The sequence below is a fragment of the Leopardus geoffroyi genome, chromosome B4 (assembly GCF_018350155.1).
Source record: "Leopardus geoffroyi isolate Oge1 chromosome B4, O.geoffroyi_Oge1_pat1.0, whole genome shotgun sequence".
Taxonomy (NCBI): Eukaryota; Metazoa; Chordata; class Mammalia; order Carnivora; family Felidae; genus Leopardus; species Leopardus geoffroyi.
Window position 1 is genome coordinate 142,598,434 of NC_059341.1, and position 16,556 is coordinate 142,614,989.

The window sequence follows — 16,556 nt, forward strand, 5'->3', positions numbered from 1 at the left end:
TTCCATTTTTAGCCAGCAAGGATAAGGATGGGCACAAATGCCTCATGCCAGTGATCTCCTAAGGGAAATACCTGGATGCTGCCCTGTGCCACTAGTGCAAGGGGGACTGAAATACGTATTTATTTTGGAAGGCTAAATGGCTGACTGAAAATCAGGGATTCTAAAATCATAGAGGAACAGGAGAAGAGATATTGGGGGACAATTGGCAGTTTCTGCTGCAGTACTCTCTTTTGGCAATTCTTGTTATCTGTGCACTCTCCTGTATCTGGAACAAGCTCACTTCATCCCTAAGGGAGACCATTTGTAACAGTTCCAACAGTTGCAGCATCCTGCTCACAGTTTAGGTTCTCTGAGTTATGTACAGTTTGTTCAAAAGGGTCTGATGTAGATTCTTGTGGTCCAGTGATTTAAAAATGAAATGATATGTTATTTGTTCTCCCAACATAATCAATGTACAGTAGTTTATAAATTTAGTGACTTATAAACTGAAAAATATTTTATGTGTCCCAAATATGCAATGAGAGAGTAAGAATAGGATAAAAGGATAAAACCTCTATTTAGAAAAGGCAACATGGGAAATATATCAGTCTATGGTCCGTGGCAATTTCCAAATCCTATTAAGCATGAATAATGAAGACCTCTACCCTGGAAGAAGAGAAAATTACTTGTTTTGAAAGCTCCCAGCTCTGTCCTTTGGGGTTCTTCCTTGTTTTATGCTTCATGTTCACATCTGGAGAGGGCACTGAAGAGTATTCTCTTGTATACTACACAGCAGGCTGCTTGTGTAGAATAACTTGGGGGAGGGACCCTATCGAAGATTTCTGGAACTCTTTCTCTGAGTTGATCCTCTCTCTCTCTGTCTGAAAATTCCAAATACCTTGGCCTCCGCAAGCTCTAACTCTGTCTTTTAAACTCATCATGACTGCCACACTCTGATTTCTGGAAGTTCCTGCAGTCCAGAAGTTCCTCTATGTGGAAAATGAGGGCAATCATAGGCTTTATGTCATTGATTCCCTTAGGGAACACAGTCCTGTGCTGTCCTTTGTCCAATGTCTGAAAATAGTTGCTCCCTATATTTTGTTCAGTTTTCTGGGGTTTCCTACATGCCCCCTTTGGAAGGAAGGAAAGTCTGATAGCAGTTATTCCATAATGGCTGGAAGCCATTTAAAAAATAATAAATAATTCTTTAAAAATCATAAATAATTGTTGAATGTTATAAAATTCACATCTATTGAGATGCTTATGCAAATTTCCTCTTAGTCCATGAATGTGGTGGGTTACCATTGGAAGTGAAAGTGAGATATTGAACCATCCTTGGATTTCTGGGATCAGAATGCATTTACAAATATAAACTGTTGAGTTTCTGTTGGGAATTTTGTATATATGCTTGTAAGTGAAATAGACATATAATTCGTTAATTTTCTTGAGCTAGTCTTACATGTTGTAGTTTCTTTTCTTTAAAAAAATTTTTTTTAATGTTTATTTTTGAGAGAGACAGAGACAGAATGCGAGTGGGTTGGGGCAGAGAGAGAGGGAGGCACAGAATCTGAAGCAGGCTCCAGGCTCCGAGCTGTCAGCACAGAGCCCAACGTGGGTCTTGAACTCACGAGCTGTGAGATCATGACCTGAGCCAAAGTCAGATGCTCAACCAACTGAGCCACTTAGGCGCCCCTATAGTTTCTTTTCATAAAATGAATGCAAAATGTAATATGGCAAGCTAGATTCCTAAATAGAACTTCCTGATGAAGATGTTTTGGGCTTTTTTTTTTTTTTTTTTTTTTTGGAGATATAGAGAGAAAGAGAGAGCATGCAAAAACAGGAGAGGGGCAGAGGGAGACAAAGAGAGAATCTTAAGCAGCCTCCACGCCCAGTGTGGAGCCCAACGCAGGGCTCAATTTCACAACCATGAGATTGTGACTGGACCTGAAATCAAGAGTCAGATGCTTAACCAACTGAGCCACCCAGGTGCCCCATAAAATGAAGGATAAACCAAAAAATAACAAGTGTCGGCAAGGATGTGGAGAAAAAGGAATCCTCATGCATTATTGGTAAGAATGCAAACTGGTACAGCCACTGTGAAAACAGTATGGAGGTTCCTCAAAAAATTAAAAATAGAAATACCGTATGATCCAGTAATTAATACTGGGTATTTACCCAAAGAAAACAAAAACACCATTTCAAAAAGATATATGCACCCATATGTTTATTGCAGCATTATCTAGAATAGCCAAGATGTGGAAGCAGCCAATGTCCAATGATAGAAGAATACATATAAAATATATATACACACATACACATACACATATAATGGATTATTACTCAGCAATGAAAAAGAATGAGATCTGCCATTTGCGACTACATGGATGGACTTTAGAGGGTATTACTCTAAGTCAAGTAAGTCAAACAGAGAAAGACACATACCATATGATTTCACTTATATGTGGAATCTAAAAAACAAAACAAAAAGCAGAAACAGACCCATAAATACAGAGAACAAACTGATGGGGTGGGGGGTGGGCAGAATGGGTGAAGGGGAGTGAGAGACACAGGCTTCCAGTTATGGGATAAATGGGAATGTAAGGGAATACAAGGTAGAGCATAGGGAATACAGTCAGTGGTCTTGTAACAGCATTGTGTGATGACAGATGGTGAGCACAGCATAATGCATAGACTTGTCCAATCTCTATGTTGTACACCTGAAACTAACGTAACATTATGTGTCAACTATACTTCAGTAAAAGAATGTAGGACAAACTGTTTTCTTAAAAAGTGTTTTCAAAAGTCATTGATGATCTAATAAGAAAATAAGGGACGAAGTAAGAAGGGAGGCCAGAGGGGCAGTGGAGCACAGCATACTGTGTTTGATCAGAGCCATTTGATGAACAGAGAGAACTTGGATTGGGGTTTTATAGCCTATGCTATGAATAAATAGTTAAATAGTGTCCTCCCCCACAGTGCATACCCACCAAGAACCTCAGAATGTGACCATATTGGGGTACCTGGTTGGCTCAGTCAGTGGAGTGTGCAACTCTTGATCTTAAGGTCATGAGTTCAAGCCTCACCTTGGGCATGGAGCCTACCTAAAAAAAAGTGCCCTTATTTAGAAATAGTGTCTTTGCAGATAAAATTAGTTAAAATAAAGTCACACTGGATTAGGGTGGGTCCTAATCCGATTACTGGTATCCTTATAATAGAGAAATTTGGGCACCTGGGTGGCTCAAGTCATTAGGTATCTGACTTTGGCTCAGGTCATGATCTCACAGTTTGTGAGCTCGTGCCCTGCTTCAGGTGAGTTCAGGCTGCACTTCTGGTGAGCCCCGTTTCTCTCTCTCTTTCTCTCCCTCTGTCTCTCTGTCCATGCTCACTTGTGTCCCCCCCTCAATCAACAATTTTTTTTTTTAATAGAGACTAATTTTAAAAATAGGGATATTTGGACACAGACACAAAAACCTAGGAGAGAAGCTCATGGGACAATGTAGGCAGAGACTGGAGGGATGCATTTATGAACCAAGGAGCTGGAAACCACCAGAAGCTGGGAAGAGGCAAGGGAGAACCCTCTCCTAGAGCCTTTGGAGAGAGTCTTGCCCAGCTGACATGTTGACTTGGGGCTTCTAGCCTCCAGAAATACGAGAGAACAAATTTTTGTTGTTGAAGCCACCTACTTTGTGGTACTTTTTAATGGCAGCCCTAGAAAATGAATATGTACCCTTTGAAACGCAGAAGACAGAGACAAATCAGAGTCTGTTAAGGAGGAGAATTTAATAAGAAACCAATCCTCTGCAAACCTTGAACTTCAAAGAGTTAAACCCTCAGTATTAGGGTGAATTAGAGAAATATTCTGTCCTTCGGGGAGTGCAAAGAAAATTATTTCAAATTTGGGGTGAAGTGAAGTGTGTGTGTGTGTGTGTGTGTATGTGTGTGTGTGTGTGTGTGTGTGTGTGCAAGAGAGAGACAGAAATGCTGAAAACTTAGAAGAGGAAGCTGGCCCTCATGTAGGTTGGCAGTTCAAGTTCATATGGTCAGGATGCTCCAAGAACCCTTCGATGGGACATTGAATATAGAGTGACCTCAGGTTGCTAATGCTTATAGGTGCCTGGTAGACAAAATACAAACTCTCCCTGGTGGTTTCTACCTCCTCCTAGGCCACAGAGTTTCCCACGAATGCAATCCCAAGGCTAATGGGCATCCCTAAGTTAAAAAAAAAAAAAGTGATGAATGATAATGAGGGATCATGAGAACAAACCAGCAGTAACCACAGAGTATGCTTCAGGTAATGGAATTATCAAATGTGTTACAAAAGGCCTATGTTCAATATCATTTAAGTAATAAATGGTAAGGCTGAAAATGTGTGGAAACTGAGAAACTATGAAGAATAATCAAACTTTCTGAAAAGAAGTTCCAGACGGAAGTTCTAAAATGAAAGTTTTAATTTAGTTTATGTTTCACTTGAATTTTAATTTCAAATAAATGTAAAACTCAGTGCGCAGCTTGAATAACAGCAAATAATAAACAACTGAAGAGTGAATGCATGAACTAAGAGATAAATGAGAATCAATTATCCTGGATATTGCCTGGAAGATGTACAGGCATTAAGAGCCACAGAGGCTAGAATAAGAAGGTCCACGGGGTCTGAGTGGGGCCCCCAGTGAGAAAGAGGAAATGGGGGAGGCGATATATCAAGGACACATTGGCTGTGAAATTTCTAAACTGAGGAAACTATATGGAGAAATCCATATGGTTAAGAGGCTCAGGGGGAGCCTGGGTGGCTCAGTTGGTTAAGCGTCCGACTGTTGATCATGTTGGCTCAGGTCATGATCTCACGGTTGATGAGTTCGAGCCCCATGTTGGGCTCTGAGCTGACAGCCTGGAGCCTGCTTAGGATTCTCTGTCTCCCTCTCTCTGCCCCTCCCCCTCTAACTCTCTCTGCTTCTCTCTCTCTCTCTCTCTCTCAAAAATAAATAAACATAAAAAAAAGGTTAGTAAACCTCAGTCAGAAAAAAACAGAAAAACAAATGGACACCTAGATCCACTGTATTGAAACTTCAGAAACCCAAAGACAAAGGAGAAAGTCCTAAATGAAGCTGGAGAGGAAAGAGAAATTGTCTTCAAGAGAATGGGGGACTGAGAAATGACTTCTTGCAGCAACAAGGCAATTCAGAAGACAGCAGAATGATACCTTTGAGATGTTGGTGGCAACAAATTACCTGACCTAGATTTATGTATCCAGTAAAATGATTTTTGGGGAGTTAGGGCAAAATAAAGAATTTCCTAGACAAATGGAGAGTTTACTGCACAGAGCTCCCAATTAAAAAAATGCTAAATATTGTATGTCAGGCAAAAGGAAAGGGTATCACAGGAAGGTCTGAGGTGCATGTAAGGAAGAATACATAAAGAGGTAAACATTTGGGTAAATCTAAGTAAATATTGACTCTTTAAAACACAAATAACAATTCCAGGGCACGTGGGTGGCTCAGTCAGTTAAGCATCTGACTTCGGCTCAGGTCATGACCTCACAGCTTGTGGGTTTGAGACCCACATCAGGCTCTGTGCTGACAGCTCAGAGCCTGGAGTCTGCTTCAGATCCTGTGTCTCCCTCTCTCTGCCTCTCCCCTGCTTGTGCTCTGTCTCTGTCTTTCTCAAAAATAAATAAACATTAAAAAAACTTTTTGGGGGTACCTGGGTGGCTCAGTCCGTTAAGCGTCCGACTTCAGCTCAGGTCATGATCTCATGGTCTGTGAGTTCCAGCCCCACGTCGGGCTCTGTGCTGACAGTTCAGAGCCTGGAGCCTGCTTCGGATTCTGTGTCTCCCTCTCTATCTGCCCCTCCCCTGCTCATGCTCTGTCTTTCTCTGTCTCAAAAATAAGTAAAAACACTAAAAAGAAAAAAAAAACTTTTTAAAGCAAAAATAACAATTCCTTGTGTGTCTCTAAAAGGAAAATTAAAATGTACAATGAAATTTAATTGGGACTGCAGTGAATCCAGTTAGAGTCTTCTAGGATCTTTATGCTGTTCAGGAAGAGGATAGAAACATCCATTAACTTTAGGCTTTGTTAAGAGTAAACTGGGTGTCATAAGTAAAAGGGTGCCTTAGATCAGATTCTTTCAAAAATAGGGGCTGGGACAAGGGTTCAGGGGCGAGTAGCTTATTTGGAGGTACAGGAAATGAAGGTGACAGGGTGGGAGGAGGAGGCAGGGAAGAGAAAAAGGGGCATCATGCCAGTGGCCTGGTCCTTATTATCTAACCTGTAGTCTGTGCTGCAAGATTGATAAAGGCAATTTTTGTCAACCAAATAAGGTAATTATGCTGGAATTTCTAGGGTAACAAGTTTGTGAGTGGAAGAGGCCTTGTACATCTCCACTCTGGGCCTCTCACAACCTTTCAGGACCTCTCCCTGGTCAGGCTGACCACTGTCTAGTGTGTCTTTGGGAAGGATAGGGGAAACTTGAGAAGCCATTCTCACCAAATATTCCCCAGCCTGATATTTCCTGGAGTGCTTTGCTGGGGTAGTCCCTTTGCACTCATCACAACAAATGGGAAGGTCTCTGAGATTCATGTTGTCAAGGCTCCAGTATAGTCCCACGTGGGACAATGATACTGGTCAAGTGTGAAGACTCGTGTGAAAACGTACAGTCCTCTTCTGTATTCAATTTTTATGTAACTGTCTTTGGGTGTCCTATTCTGTATGAAGAAATGTTTTAAGACATTGAGATTTCAGAGATTGTTGCTATTTCCTAAGAGTAGCAATCCCTTAAAAAACTTCAACTCTGATTTATTGTCATGACCATTTTCCTTATTGGTAGAAATCTGTTTTCTGAAAGGCATAACTGTTTGTGAGATTCCTTTCTTAAACCATAAAGGATATTCTTTTACTGTCTTTTTCCTGAAGGCATAACAATATCTGTAAACCCCATGACTTTGGATTCCTTGTTTATTCCTAGATTTTGCTTGTTTGCTGATGGAAATGATCCAGAAGAGAAGGAGACATTGATGATGCAAGAGAGAAGAGCTTGAATGGCAATGAGAACAATGAGAGGGTCACCATACTGGAGATCTGTGGCTTTAGAACATGGCCCCCAATTCCTTGACACTCCTCCTACTGAGAGGTGGGTCTATGACCTCTCTCTTGAATCTGGAGGGTCTTGGGACCTCTTTGACCAATAGGTATGAAAGTCATATAGCAGAAGTGATGCCATATGACTTTCAAAGCTATATCATAAAAGGCCATGCAGCTTCTGCCTGGCCCTCCTAGGATACTCACTCTGGAGGAAGCCAGCCATCTTGTAAAAAGTCCAGGTACCCTGAGACTATACCATACCAGAGAGGCCAGGTGTAGGTGCTGGTTGACAGCCCCAGCTGAGCTCTCAGTCAATAGTCAATATCAACTGCCAGCCTTGTGAGTGAGCCATCTTGGACATCCAGGCCAGCTGATCTCTGACAGTAACCACACCACACCAAAAGCCCCAGACAAGGACTTTTAAATCCCAAATTTATGACTGCAAAACTGTAAGCAGAATAAAATGCTTTTAAAAAAATCCACTAAACTTAGTGATAATTTTCTACACAGCAATAGTAATTGGAACAGGCTTCTTATTGGGTCAAAGAATTGTGGGTGTCATTGTGATAATAGTAAGAAAGCAAGAAAAGTAGGAGGCGTTGGTCAGAGAACTGGATGCCTAAAATCAAAATTCAGGAGGTGGTGGGGCGCCTGGTGGCTCAGTCGGTTAAGCGTCTGACTTTGGCTCAGGTCATGATCTCGCGGTCTGTGGGTTTGGGCCCCACGCTGGGCTCTGTGCTGACAGCTCAGAGCCTGCACCCTGCAGCCTGCTTTGGATTCTGTGTCTCCCTCTCTCTCTGCCCCTCCCCACTCACACTCTGTCTTTCTCTCAAAAATAAATAAACATTAAAAAAAATTCAGGAGGTGGTGAAGTTATTGGTTATGACAGCATTCCCCATAAAGTGTGGCTCTTAAGCTTTTCATCCTTTTTATAGATTTCTGTTCATAGTTTCAGCCATTGGCATTTTTGCTTTTTTTGTGTGTGGGACTTCTATGGTATATGAACAGAATAAAAGCAGATTAGTTTGCACTTACTTATTTTCTAATCTATGAGAAAATTGTCAGGAAACGTCCTCTGATTTTTTAGAATTGATCTGTGCTGAGGATTGCTGAAACTGTGTTGCTATTTCAATTTTCCCACATAAGTCCAGTCAATTTTGTGTTTTGTAGTAACTGTCCATACCACTAGTGGACCATAGAGCAAACCGAATTATTAAAGTGGTGGAGTTGTTTAAGGGAAGGAAAAGGAGTCTGGAAGGACACTGACAACGGGTGGTTAGGACGGCAAGAGGAAAACCAATAGTGCATGGGACCCACAGGCTGAGGGAAGAAAAAACTTCAAGGAGCGATTGATCAGCTCTCTCTCTGGATCTGTTATTTCATCCATACAAGGATGCTATGAGGATCACATGAGGTGACGTGTAGATTTGAAGAAATGTAGGAGATGTAAGGAGCATAAACCCCTTCAGGAGACTTTGCCTTTTCATATCAATGTATCTCTGAGATGGAAAGAGCAGAGTCCTGAGGGTTTGGGAGGAAACGGGTCCCAGGGTGAGGAGCAGGGAGAGAAGGAATATTGAATGATCATGATTGGGATCTGGGTCCATGCCTAGAGCTTTACATGTGTTATCTCACGTGATCCTCCTAGCATCAGCGTATAGATGAAGAAACTGGGGTCCGTGGGGTTGAGTAACTTTCCCATGTTCAGAGAATTGATGGCAAGATAAAGAGTAGTACCACAATCTCTCAGACTCTAAGGCCGGTGACCTTCCATTTGTGCTCTGGGGGCAAATGGAAGACTTCACAGGTAAAATTAGGGGTGGGAGCCCCAACTTCATGACCTTTATACTCCTGGAATCCGCAGGTGTATCATCTGATAAGAGGGAGGGAAGTAAGTGGAGAGGCTTGAAGAGGATTGTAGGAGTGATAATTTGAGATGGAATTTAGACATATAAGGATTCAAGGTTGGTGCAATTCCAGGCAGAAGTAAATACTGAGGCTCTTTATGGGAGAGGTTGCTAGAGTTGAAAGAGTTGAAGACTGTTGACTGATCAGAAGTCAAGGAACTGTCTTACCATGGTGTTGTTGAATGGACCATTTATGTGGATGTCTAGTTTCACGACAAGACAGGATTGAAAGGAAGTCTGGGAAGTTGGGGTAAAAACTCTGTGAATTCTAGGGAGTGATCTGGAGTTTTGTGGGGGAAAGTCATGGAGTTGTTAATATGTCCAGACTCCTTGAACCTCAGAAATGAGGAATGTTCTTAGTGCTCCTAAAATTGAAAAGACAGCATGGAGACAAGGACTTAATGCCCCATTTATGGACTGGTGAAGTCCATAAGCCCTCTCATTCATTCATTTGCTCGCTCACACATTTCCTGAGCATGTGCTGTGTTCCAGGCACTGGAGGTTCAAAGAAGAACCTCTTTGGAGGTTCAAAGAGAGATAAGATAGTGTCTCTGCTCTCCTGTAGTTCTCATTCATTAGGGAGGATGACATAAACTATTAAGTACCATTCTTAGAAAAATACCATAATTGAGACGAAATGTAAATTGTGATTAGGCACAAAAGCAGGCACAGTCTGCCCTTGGCCATAGGTCTTTCCCAAAGAATGATGTTGCCCTTCCCAACTTGCAAGAGCTCCTTCTGCCTTGTGGTTTCCAGGCATTAATCATTCAAGAGCCACATCCTTCCCACAGAAATAATTTAGACAAAGAAATGTCAGCGCACATAATTTCCATCAAGGGGGGAAAAGGATACTTTCATGGCACTCTTGTTGAAACTCCAGCTTCCTTCTTTAGCAAAGTCTTCTCCACAATGTCTCCCTAAACTGCCCCTCCAACCTGTCTGTGTCAACTGTACTCATAACACTGATCTGCCCTCCCCCTGCCCCAATACCTGCTGACCCTGACCTAATCTAACTCTTTGAGCTCCATTTCAACCATCGCTCTCCCCACACAGCTCCGTAACAAGCCAGAACACGTCAGTATCCTGAACAATGCCAATCACATAGTTGGTGCTCAAGAAATAGTTTTTCTAGTTGAATGAACATAGCCTCAGGGTTATCACCCAATTCCCAACAGTACCTCGGTCCAGTCTGCGTAGTCTGTACTGTGTCCTGAAAGTTCCGTGTTAGTCTCAATCAAGCATCCTGTGTGATTAAACTTGGAATCCAGCCAGCTCAGCATCCCTGGGTCAGATGTCTCTGTCCAGCACCGATCAGCAAGATTTGGGAGAGCAGCTCCTTCAGCTGTGATCAGCTCCCGTCAGGGAAATAGCTCCTCCAGCCCAGTCAGCACGTTTTAGGGAGAAATCTCCGGCGGCCCAATCAGCACCCTTTGTGGGACAGCTCCAACCAGCCCTGATCAGCACCCAGAGGCGGACAGCTCCCTCAGCCCCTTAGGACCCGCAGCCAGCCCAGCCTCGGTCTCCATCCCCTCAGACCCAGGCTTGGGACCCCAACTCTTCTGATTCCTCGCGACGTCAGCTCAGCTCCGGGGCGGCACCCGCCCCTCCACGAGCCCCCACAATCCAATCCCATGGTTAACCAGAGGTCTGTGGACCCAGACAGCTGCCTTCCTCCACTTTCCCACCGTAGCGTTCTCATTTAAGGGTCTCACTCTGTCTCTCCCCACCCGCAGACCCTCCTGTACATATACCTAACCCTCATTCCCGCCAATCCGCTTCTCACCTGCTCCCCCCACCCCGAGAAAAACCCCAAACCCGATCGCTCCCGAACCAGAGCCTCTCAGTCAAACCATCTTCTCTCCTCCAACCAGCTTCCCCGCCGTCCCCCTCCCTCCCTCCTCTGTCCCCTCCCTCCTCTCCCGGATCCTCCCTCCCCTCCTCCCCTCCCCCTGCGGCGCTGCCGCTCGCCTGCCGCGGTGTCCTGGCAGGGTGTCGAGGTGTGTCGGCGGGCGGGGTGTCGCAGGGCGTGTCACGAGGTGACTCGGGGAGGGCTGAGGACCGAGGGAGGGAGCGACGAAGGGCGTGCGGGGCCGTCGCTCCGCGCACCCCTCCCCCCGCCGCAGTCGGCAGGCCTTTCCCCGGAGAAGATGGCGGATCGGGCGGAGATGTTTTCTCTTTCCACCTTTCACTCGCTGTCGCCGCCAGGCTGCAGGTACGCACTCTGGCGCCCCGGGCCTCGGCAGGCCCTTATCTTCCTGCAGCCCCCGCCCCGACCCATCCCCCGCCTCCTCCGACCCGGGCCTGCCACCCCACCCCCATCGCCTTTGGGGACCCAAGCCCCAGTCCCCTGTCTGGTCCTAAGGCCTCTGACTCCTGTACATCATCCCCTTTCCGTTCAGGGTCTATTTTTGTCCTCCCCTCCTCCCCCTTCTCCAGGCCTAATGCCCCTACCCCCATATCCCGCTAGGACCCTGTGCCGCACCCAGCTGGGGCAGCTGACCCCTCAAGGGTGGAGGACCTGGGTTGAGCCTTTGAGGGGCAGCCTGTCTGGGCAGGATGCTGAGCCGCCCTCTGTGCTTGGCAGTGTCCTTTTGGCCTTGCTGGGCCTCTCTTTGCTGAAGGCCTGTCTTGGCCTGTAAAGCTCCGGGAGGGAGAGAGTTGAAATCAAGCCTGGAGCCCTGGGGGAAGGGACTGAGGTGGGGAGAAGGTTGGACCTTTGGGTGTAGACCTGCCTTAGGCAGAATGGGAGACAAAGTGGCTAGACTCTGCTCTCAGAGCAGGCCCACCTGAACGCACCCCCCCTTCTGCTGCTGCAGCTTCAGCTCCCCCTTCCCCCACTCTGCTCAGACTGACTCCCCTGGGGCTGAAGCTGTGACCCAGAGGGGCCTGTAGCCTGGAGGAGAGAGGAGGGGGGGGTGGGGAGGATTGGGGGGACAGATGGCTCTTCTGGACTGGTCATGGCTCAGATTGTGGGGGATCCACTAAAGAGCAGAGCTTGGGGTTCAAGGTGATGGCAGGATGTGGATCTGAGAATTGGGGTTTCTGGAGACCATGGGGCCTAGCAGCTGGGGGTTCCTCCTTAGGACCAGCCTCCAGACAGGGAGGGAGTCCAGGGGTGGTGGCTCCCTCAGGAGCCCTGTCCTTGCTCTCTGACCCTGGTCCCCTCCCCAGGCCCCCCCAGGACATAAGCCTGGAAGAATTTGACGATGAGGACCTGTCTGAGATCACCGATGACTGTGGCCTGGGCCTCAGCTATGACTCGGACCACTGCGAGAAGGTGGGAAATGGGCTGGGGTCATGGAACCCTGTTAAGGGAGAACTTCACTTCGGATCTGTTTAATGCTCACTTGGAGTTTTAGGGTGGGTCTGCGCTCAGCCTTGAAATAGAAATCCTTTGACTCCCCCCTCTCTTTTGGCCTCCTGGTCCAGGGTCTTCCTTGATATCAAACCTCTCTTTTCTCAGACTCTATGTCCTCCACAGAGGGCTGTCCCTAGCATTTCTCCCCTGGCCCTGTCACTGGGCTAGCTTGGGGGAGGGGAGGTGTGCCTATGGTTTGGGTGCCTTCTGTCTTCAGACTACTTTCTAGGAAGATCTAACCCCTTCCAGCGGCCATCTCCTTCCTAACCCTATCCCCATCTCTCAAGCTTCCATCTATCTGCCCTACGTCTCCACCCCAATCTTTTCTCCTCCCCATCTCCTCCTTCTTCTCTTCTCCCTCCCTTTCTCCACGTTTCTGTTTTTACTCACTCTAGAACATTTCTGAGGAACTGCCATGTGGCAAGTGCTGGGGGCTTCCAGGCGTGTGGAAGGAGAATGGGACCAGTGTGGCCCTTGCCCTTGGGAGCTTCTAACTCAGTAGGGGAGAGAGTCATAAGAGGCAATGGCTGGCTGCCTGAGTATCAAGGGCTGGGCTCCTAGGTGCATTGAGGGGGAAGGGAACTCAACAGAGACTGAAGCCATTAGGGAGATTTTCTGGTGGAAATGGCACACAACCTTGCCCTTAGGGACGACTAGCTGGGGTTGGGCAGGCGAGGGAAGTAGGGAGTGGAGCAAAGTGATTAACTGTGTCAAAGGCCCTGAGGTGGGTGCAAGCTTGGTTTATCCTGGGCTGTCTTCATGCATCCCACTTAGCATCCACAGGCTAAGTCTTGTTTTCGGTGTAGGACACCGAATATGGACATGGCCCTGCTCTGGTGAGGCTTGCAGCTTGCTGGGGGTGTAGAGTAATTGCGAGTTGTGTCAAAGTGCTATGAAGGCAGGAGTGCTGGTGTCAAATGTGACGAGGTTTGGGAGCAACATGAGGATGGCAGGTGGGTTGCGGCCGCTCTGGGAATTTCTGTCACTTAAGCTTAAGAGTCTGGGCTCTTAGCAAGAACTGAAGAGATCCTTTTGTATCTTATGCAGGTTGAAAAACAAACAAATAAACAACTGATCAGTTGATGGGGAGCAGAGTGAACTGGAGTCTTCTCTCCCTTAACTTACAGTTTTCTGCTTTCCCCTTTCCTGGCACCTGGAACCCCCAGTCACTATTGAGCTCTGGCCCAGCTCTGCCTGTCCCTCCTTCTTGCAGGACAGTCTCTCCCTGGGACGTTCGGAGCAGCCGCACCCCATCTGCTCCTTCCAGGATGACTTCCAGGAGTTTGAGATGATCGATGACAATGAAGAGGAGGAGGAGGAAGAAGAGGAGGAGGAGGAGGAAGAAGAGGAGGAAGGAGAAGGGGAGGGCAAGGAGGGAGGAGGCCCTGGCTTAGAGGCCCCTGCCCCAGAGGAGGCCCTGATCCCCTCCCCCTCCATGGAGGAGCCCCACAAGAATCGGCCCACCACGCTCCACCTGACTACACTGGGAGCCCAGGTGAGCACCCAGACCCACCTACAGCACCCTGGAACTAAACCTGGGTTTCCACCGTCTGGAACTCTGCTCCCCATGACAGCCTGTCCTACCCCTGAGAGCTGGAGACCCTCCTCAGCACCACTGTCTTACTGCTGTTCCCCCCCAACCCCCCCCCCCCCAGGACTCCCTGAACAACAATGGAGGCTTTGCCCCAGCGCCTCCAGCTTCCTGGCAGGAAACAGTCCTGTGCTCACCTCCCCAGGAGCCCCTCAGAGGTTAGCGGGGTGGTGGTGCTGGTGGTGGGGTCACAGGAGGTGAGGGAGGGAGGAAGGGAGGAAGGGAACCGGGTGGGCTTGCTGACATATACCCCTGCTCGGCAGAGTCACCCGCCCCCCTCCAGCCCACAGACGCGAGCCCCTGCAGGCCACAGTCGCCTGTGCGCCCAGGCTGCGATTGCGAAGGGAACCGGCCGGCGGGCCCCCCCGCGCCCTGTGGGGCCTCTCCCTCGTCAGATCCTGGCATCGAGGCCGACCTGGGCAGCCGCTCCAGCGGGGGCCGCGGAGGCCGGCGCAGCAGCCAGGAGCTGTCGTCGCCAGGCTCCGACTCGGAGGACGCTGGGGCCGCGCGCCTGGGGCGCATGATTTCCTCCATCTCCGAGACGGAGCTGGAGCTGAGCAGCGACGGCGGCAGTAGCAGCAGCGGCCGCTCCTCGCACCTCACCAACTCCATCGAGGAGGCCTCGTCGCCTGCCTCCGAGCCCGAGCCCGAGCCCGAGGCCCCGTGCGAGCCCCCGCGCCGCCCCGCCTTCCTGCCGGTGGGCCACGACGACACCAACAGCGAGTACGAGTCAGGGTCCGAGTCCGAGCCGGACCTCAGCGAGGACGCCGACTCGCCCTGGCTGCTCAGCAACCTCGTGAGCCGCATGATCTCCGAGGGCTCCTCGCCCATCCGCTGCCCTGGCCAGTGTCTGTCCCCCGCGTCGCGTCCCTCGGGGGAGCCCGTGTCGCCGGCTGGCGGGGCCACACAGGCCCCTGAGGCGGCTGCGGGGCCGGGCGGCGTGGAGCTGGTGGACATAGAGACGCTGTGCGGGCCGCCGCCGCCCGTGCCCTCCGCACCCCGGCCTGGCCCTGCGCAGCCCGGGCCCTGCCTCTTCCTCAGCAACCCCACACGCGACACGATCACGCCGCTGTGGGCCGCTCCGGGCCGCGGCGCCCGTCCCGGCCGCGCCTGCTCCGCCGCCTGCTCGGAGGAGGAGGAGGACGACGAGGAGGAAGAGGAAGAGGATGACACTGAAGACAAGGCGGGGCCCCCTGGGGGCCGGAGCGCGCGCCCCGCCGCGCCGCTGGACGCCTCGCTGGTGTACGATGCGGTCAAGTACACGCTGGTGGTGGACGAGCACACGCAGCTAGAGCTGGTGAGCCTTCGGCGCTGCGCTGGCCTCGGGGAGGCCAGCGAGGAGGACAGCGGCGGGGAGGCCAGCGAGGAGGACAGCGGCGGGGAGGCCAGCGAGGAAGAGACAGCGGCTGCACTTCTGAGTGGCGGTCAGGGCCCGGAGGACGCCTCCCCAGACAGCCCTGACCTCACCTTCTCCAAGAAGTTCCTCAATGTCTTTGTCAACAGCACATCTCGTTCTTCCAGTGAGTGGGAAGTGGGGGAAGGGGGACGGTCCCGGGGAGCAGGCAGGTCCCCAGAGTGCGCCCAGGGCAGCCTGAGGTCCCTCACAGGGCGGGGACGCCTGCGGGGATCGATGCTCCTCCTCGCCCCGCTGGGCTGGTTCCCTTTCCCTCCCTGACTCAGGACGACCTACAGCAGACTGTGGGGGGAGGGAGGAAGTTGGCCAGGCCTTCAAGTACTTTCCTTTCCCACCTCTGAGTCTGTCTTTCCCTGTCTCTGTCACTCAGGCACCGAGTCCTTTGGCCTTTTTTCCTGCTTGGTCAACGGGGAGGAGCGAGAGCAAACCCATCGGGCCGTCTTCAGGTACTGCCTCCTCAGGTGCCGGCAGTGATCCCCAGCCTTGGTCTGCAGACACCGCTGGGCCCGGGGGGACGCAGCCCAGCCAGTGCTGCCCCTCCTCCAGCGATCTCCCACCTCTGACCTCATCTCAGGTTCATCCCCCGCCATCCGGACGAACTGGAGCTGGATGTGGATGACCCGGTGCTGGTGGAGGCCGAGGAGGACGACTTCTGGTTCCGTGGCTTCAACATGCGCACAGGGGAGCGTGGGGTCTTCCCTGCCTTCTACGCCCACGCGGTGCCCGGCCCTGCCAAGGACCTGCTGGGTGAGGTCCCATCCCCGAGGTGTAGTTTGCTACCCAGCCGCCCACTGGTCTGAGCTAGACCCCTTATGATACTCCCCTCCCCTCCCCACCCCTCCAGGGAGCAAGCGGAGTCCCTGCTGGGTGGAGCGCTTCGACGTGCAGTTCCTGGGCTCCGTAGAGGTGCCCTGTCACCAGGGCAATGGCATCCTGTGTGCAGCCATGCAGAAGGTCAGTCTGGAGGCAGGGGTCCACCTCTGTCCTGTAGGCTTGCACAGCCTCCGGAGGCCCCAGTCCTCTGACCACAGAGGGTTCAGGTGGGGCCTTGGGAGCCTCAGGGGGCAGGGATCCCAGCTCTGATTCAGAGGCCTGGTCAGAGGGCAGAGCTTGGCAGCTGCCTCCCAGCACCTTGGGGTCTCTTGGCAGCTTCAGTGGGACCTCTACTTCCTGATTTTGTCTGCAAATCAAGACCAACTCTCACTCCGTCATTTGCTCCCTCATTCGTTCT

General features: G+C 49.9%; 1 protein-coding gene across 3 annotated transcripts in view; it reads left to right on the forward strand.

Moving 5' to 3' along the window:
- The window catches only part of MAPK8IP2 (mitogen-activated protein kinase 8 interacting protein 2), a 28,806-nt gene that overhangs the window by 8,372 nt on the left and 3,878 nt on the right, over positions 1–16,556 (forward strand). Inside the window, exons 2-9 of one of the 3 annotated variants that reach the window (XM_045467206.1) lie at positions 6,940–7,104; positions 12,134–12,239; positions 13,534–13,815; positions 13,976–14,069; positions 14,175–15,431; positions 15,696–15,771; positions 15,900–16,072; positions 16,170–16,279. In XM_045467206.1, the coding sequence (XP_045323162.1) occupies positions 7,013–7,104; positions 12,134–12,239; positions 13,534–13,815; positions 13,976–14,069; positions 14,175–15,431; positions 15,696–15,771; positions 15,900–16,072; positions 16,170–16,279 (2,190 nt within the window). In that variant the 5' untranslated portion in view covers positions 6,940–7,012. Of the gene's footprint in view, positions 1–6,939; positions 7,105–10,882; positions 11,175–12,133; positions 12,240–13,533; positions 13,816–13,975; positions 14,070–14,174; positions 15,432–15,695; positions 15,772–15,899; positions 16,073–16,169; positions 16,280–16,556 lie in introns of those variants that run through there. The other 2 variants (XM_045467207.1, XM_045467208.1) reach the window with 2 other exon arrangements.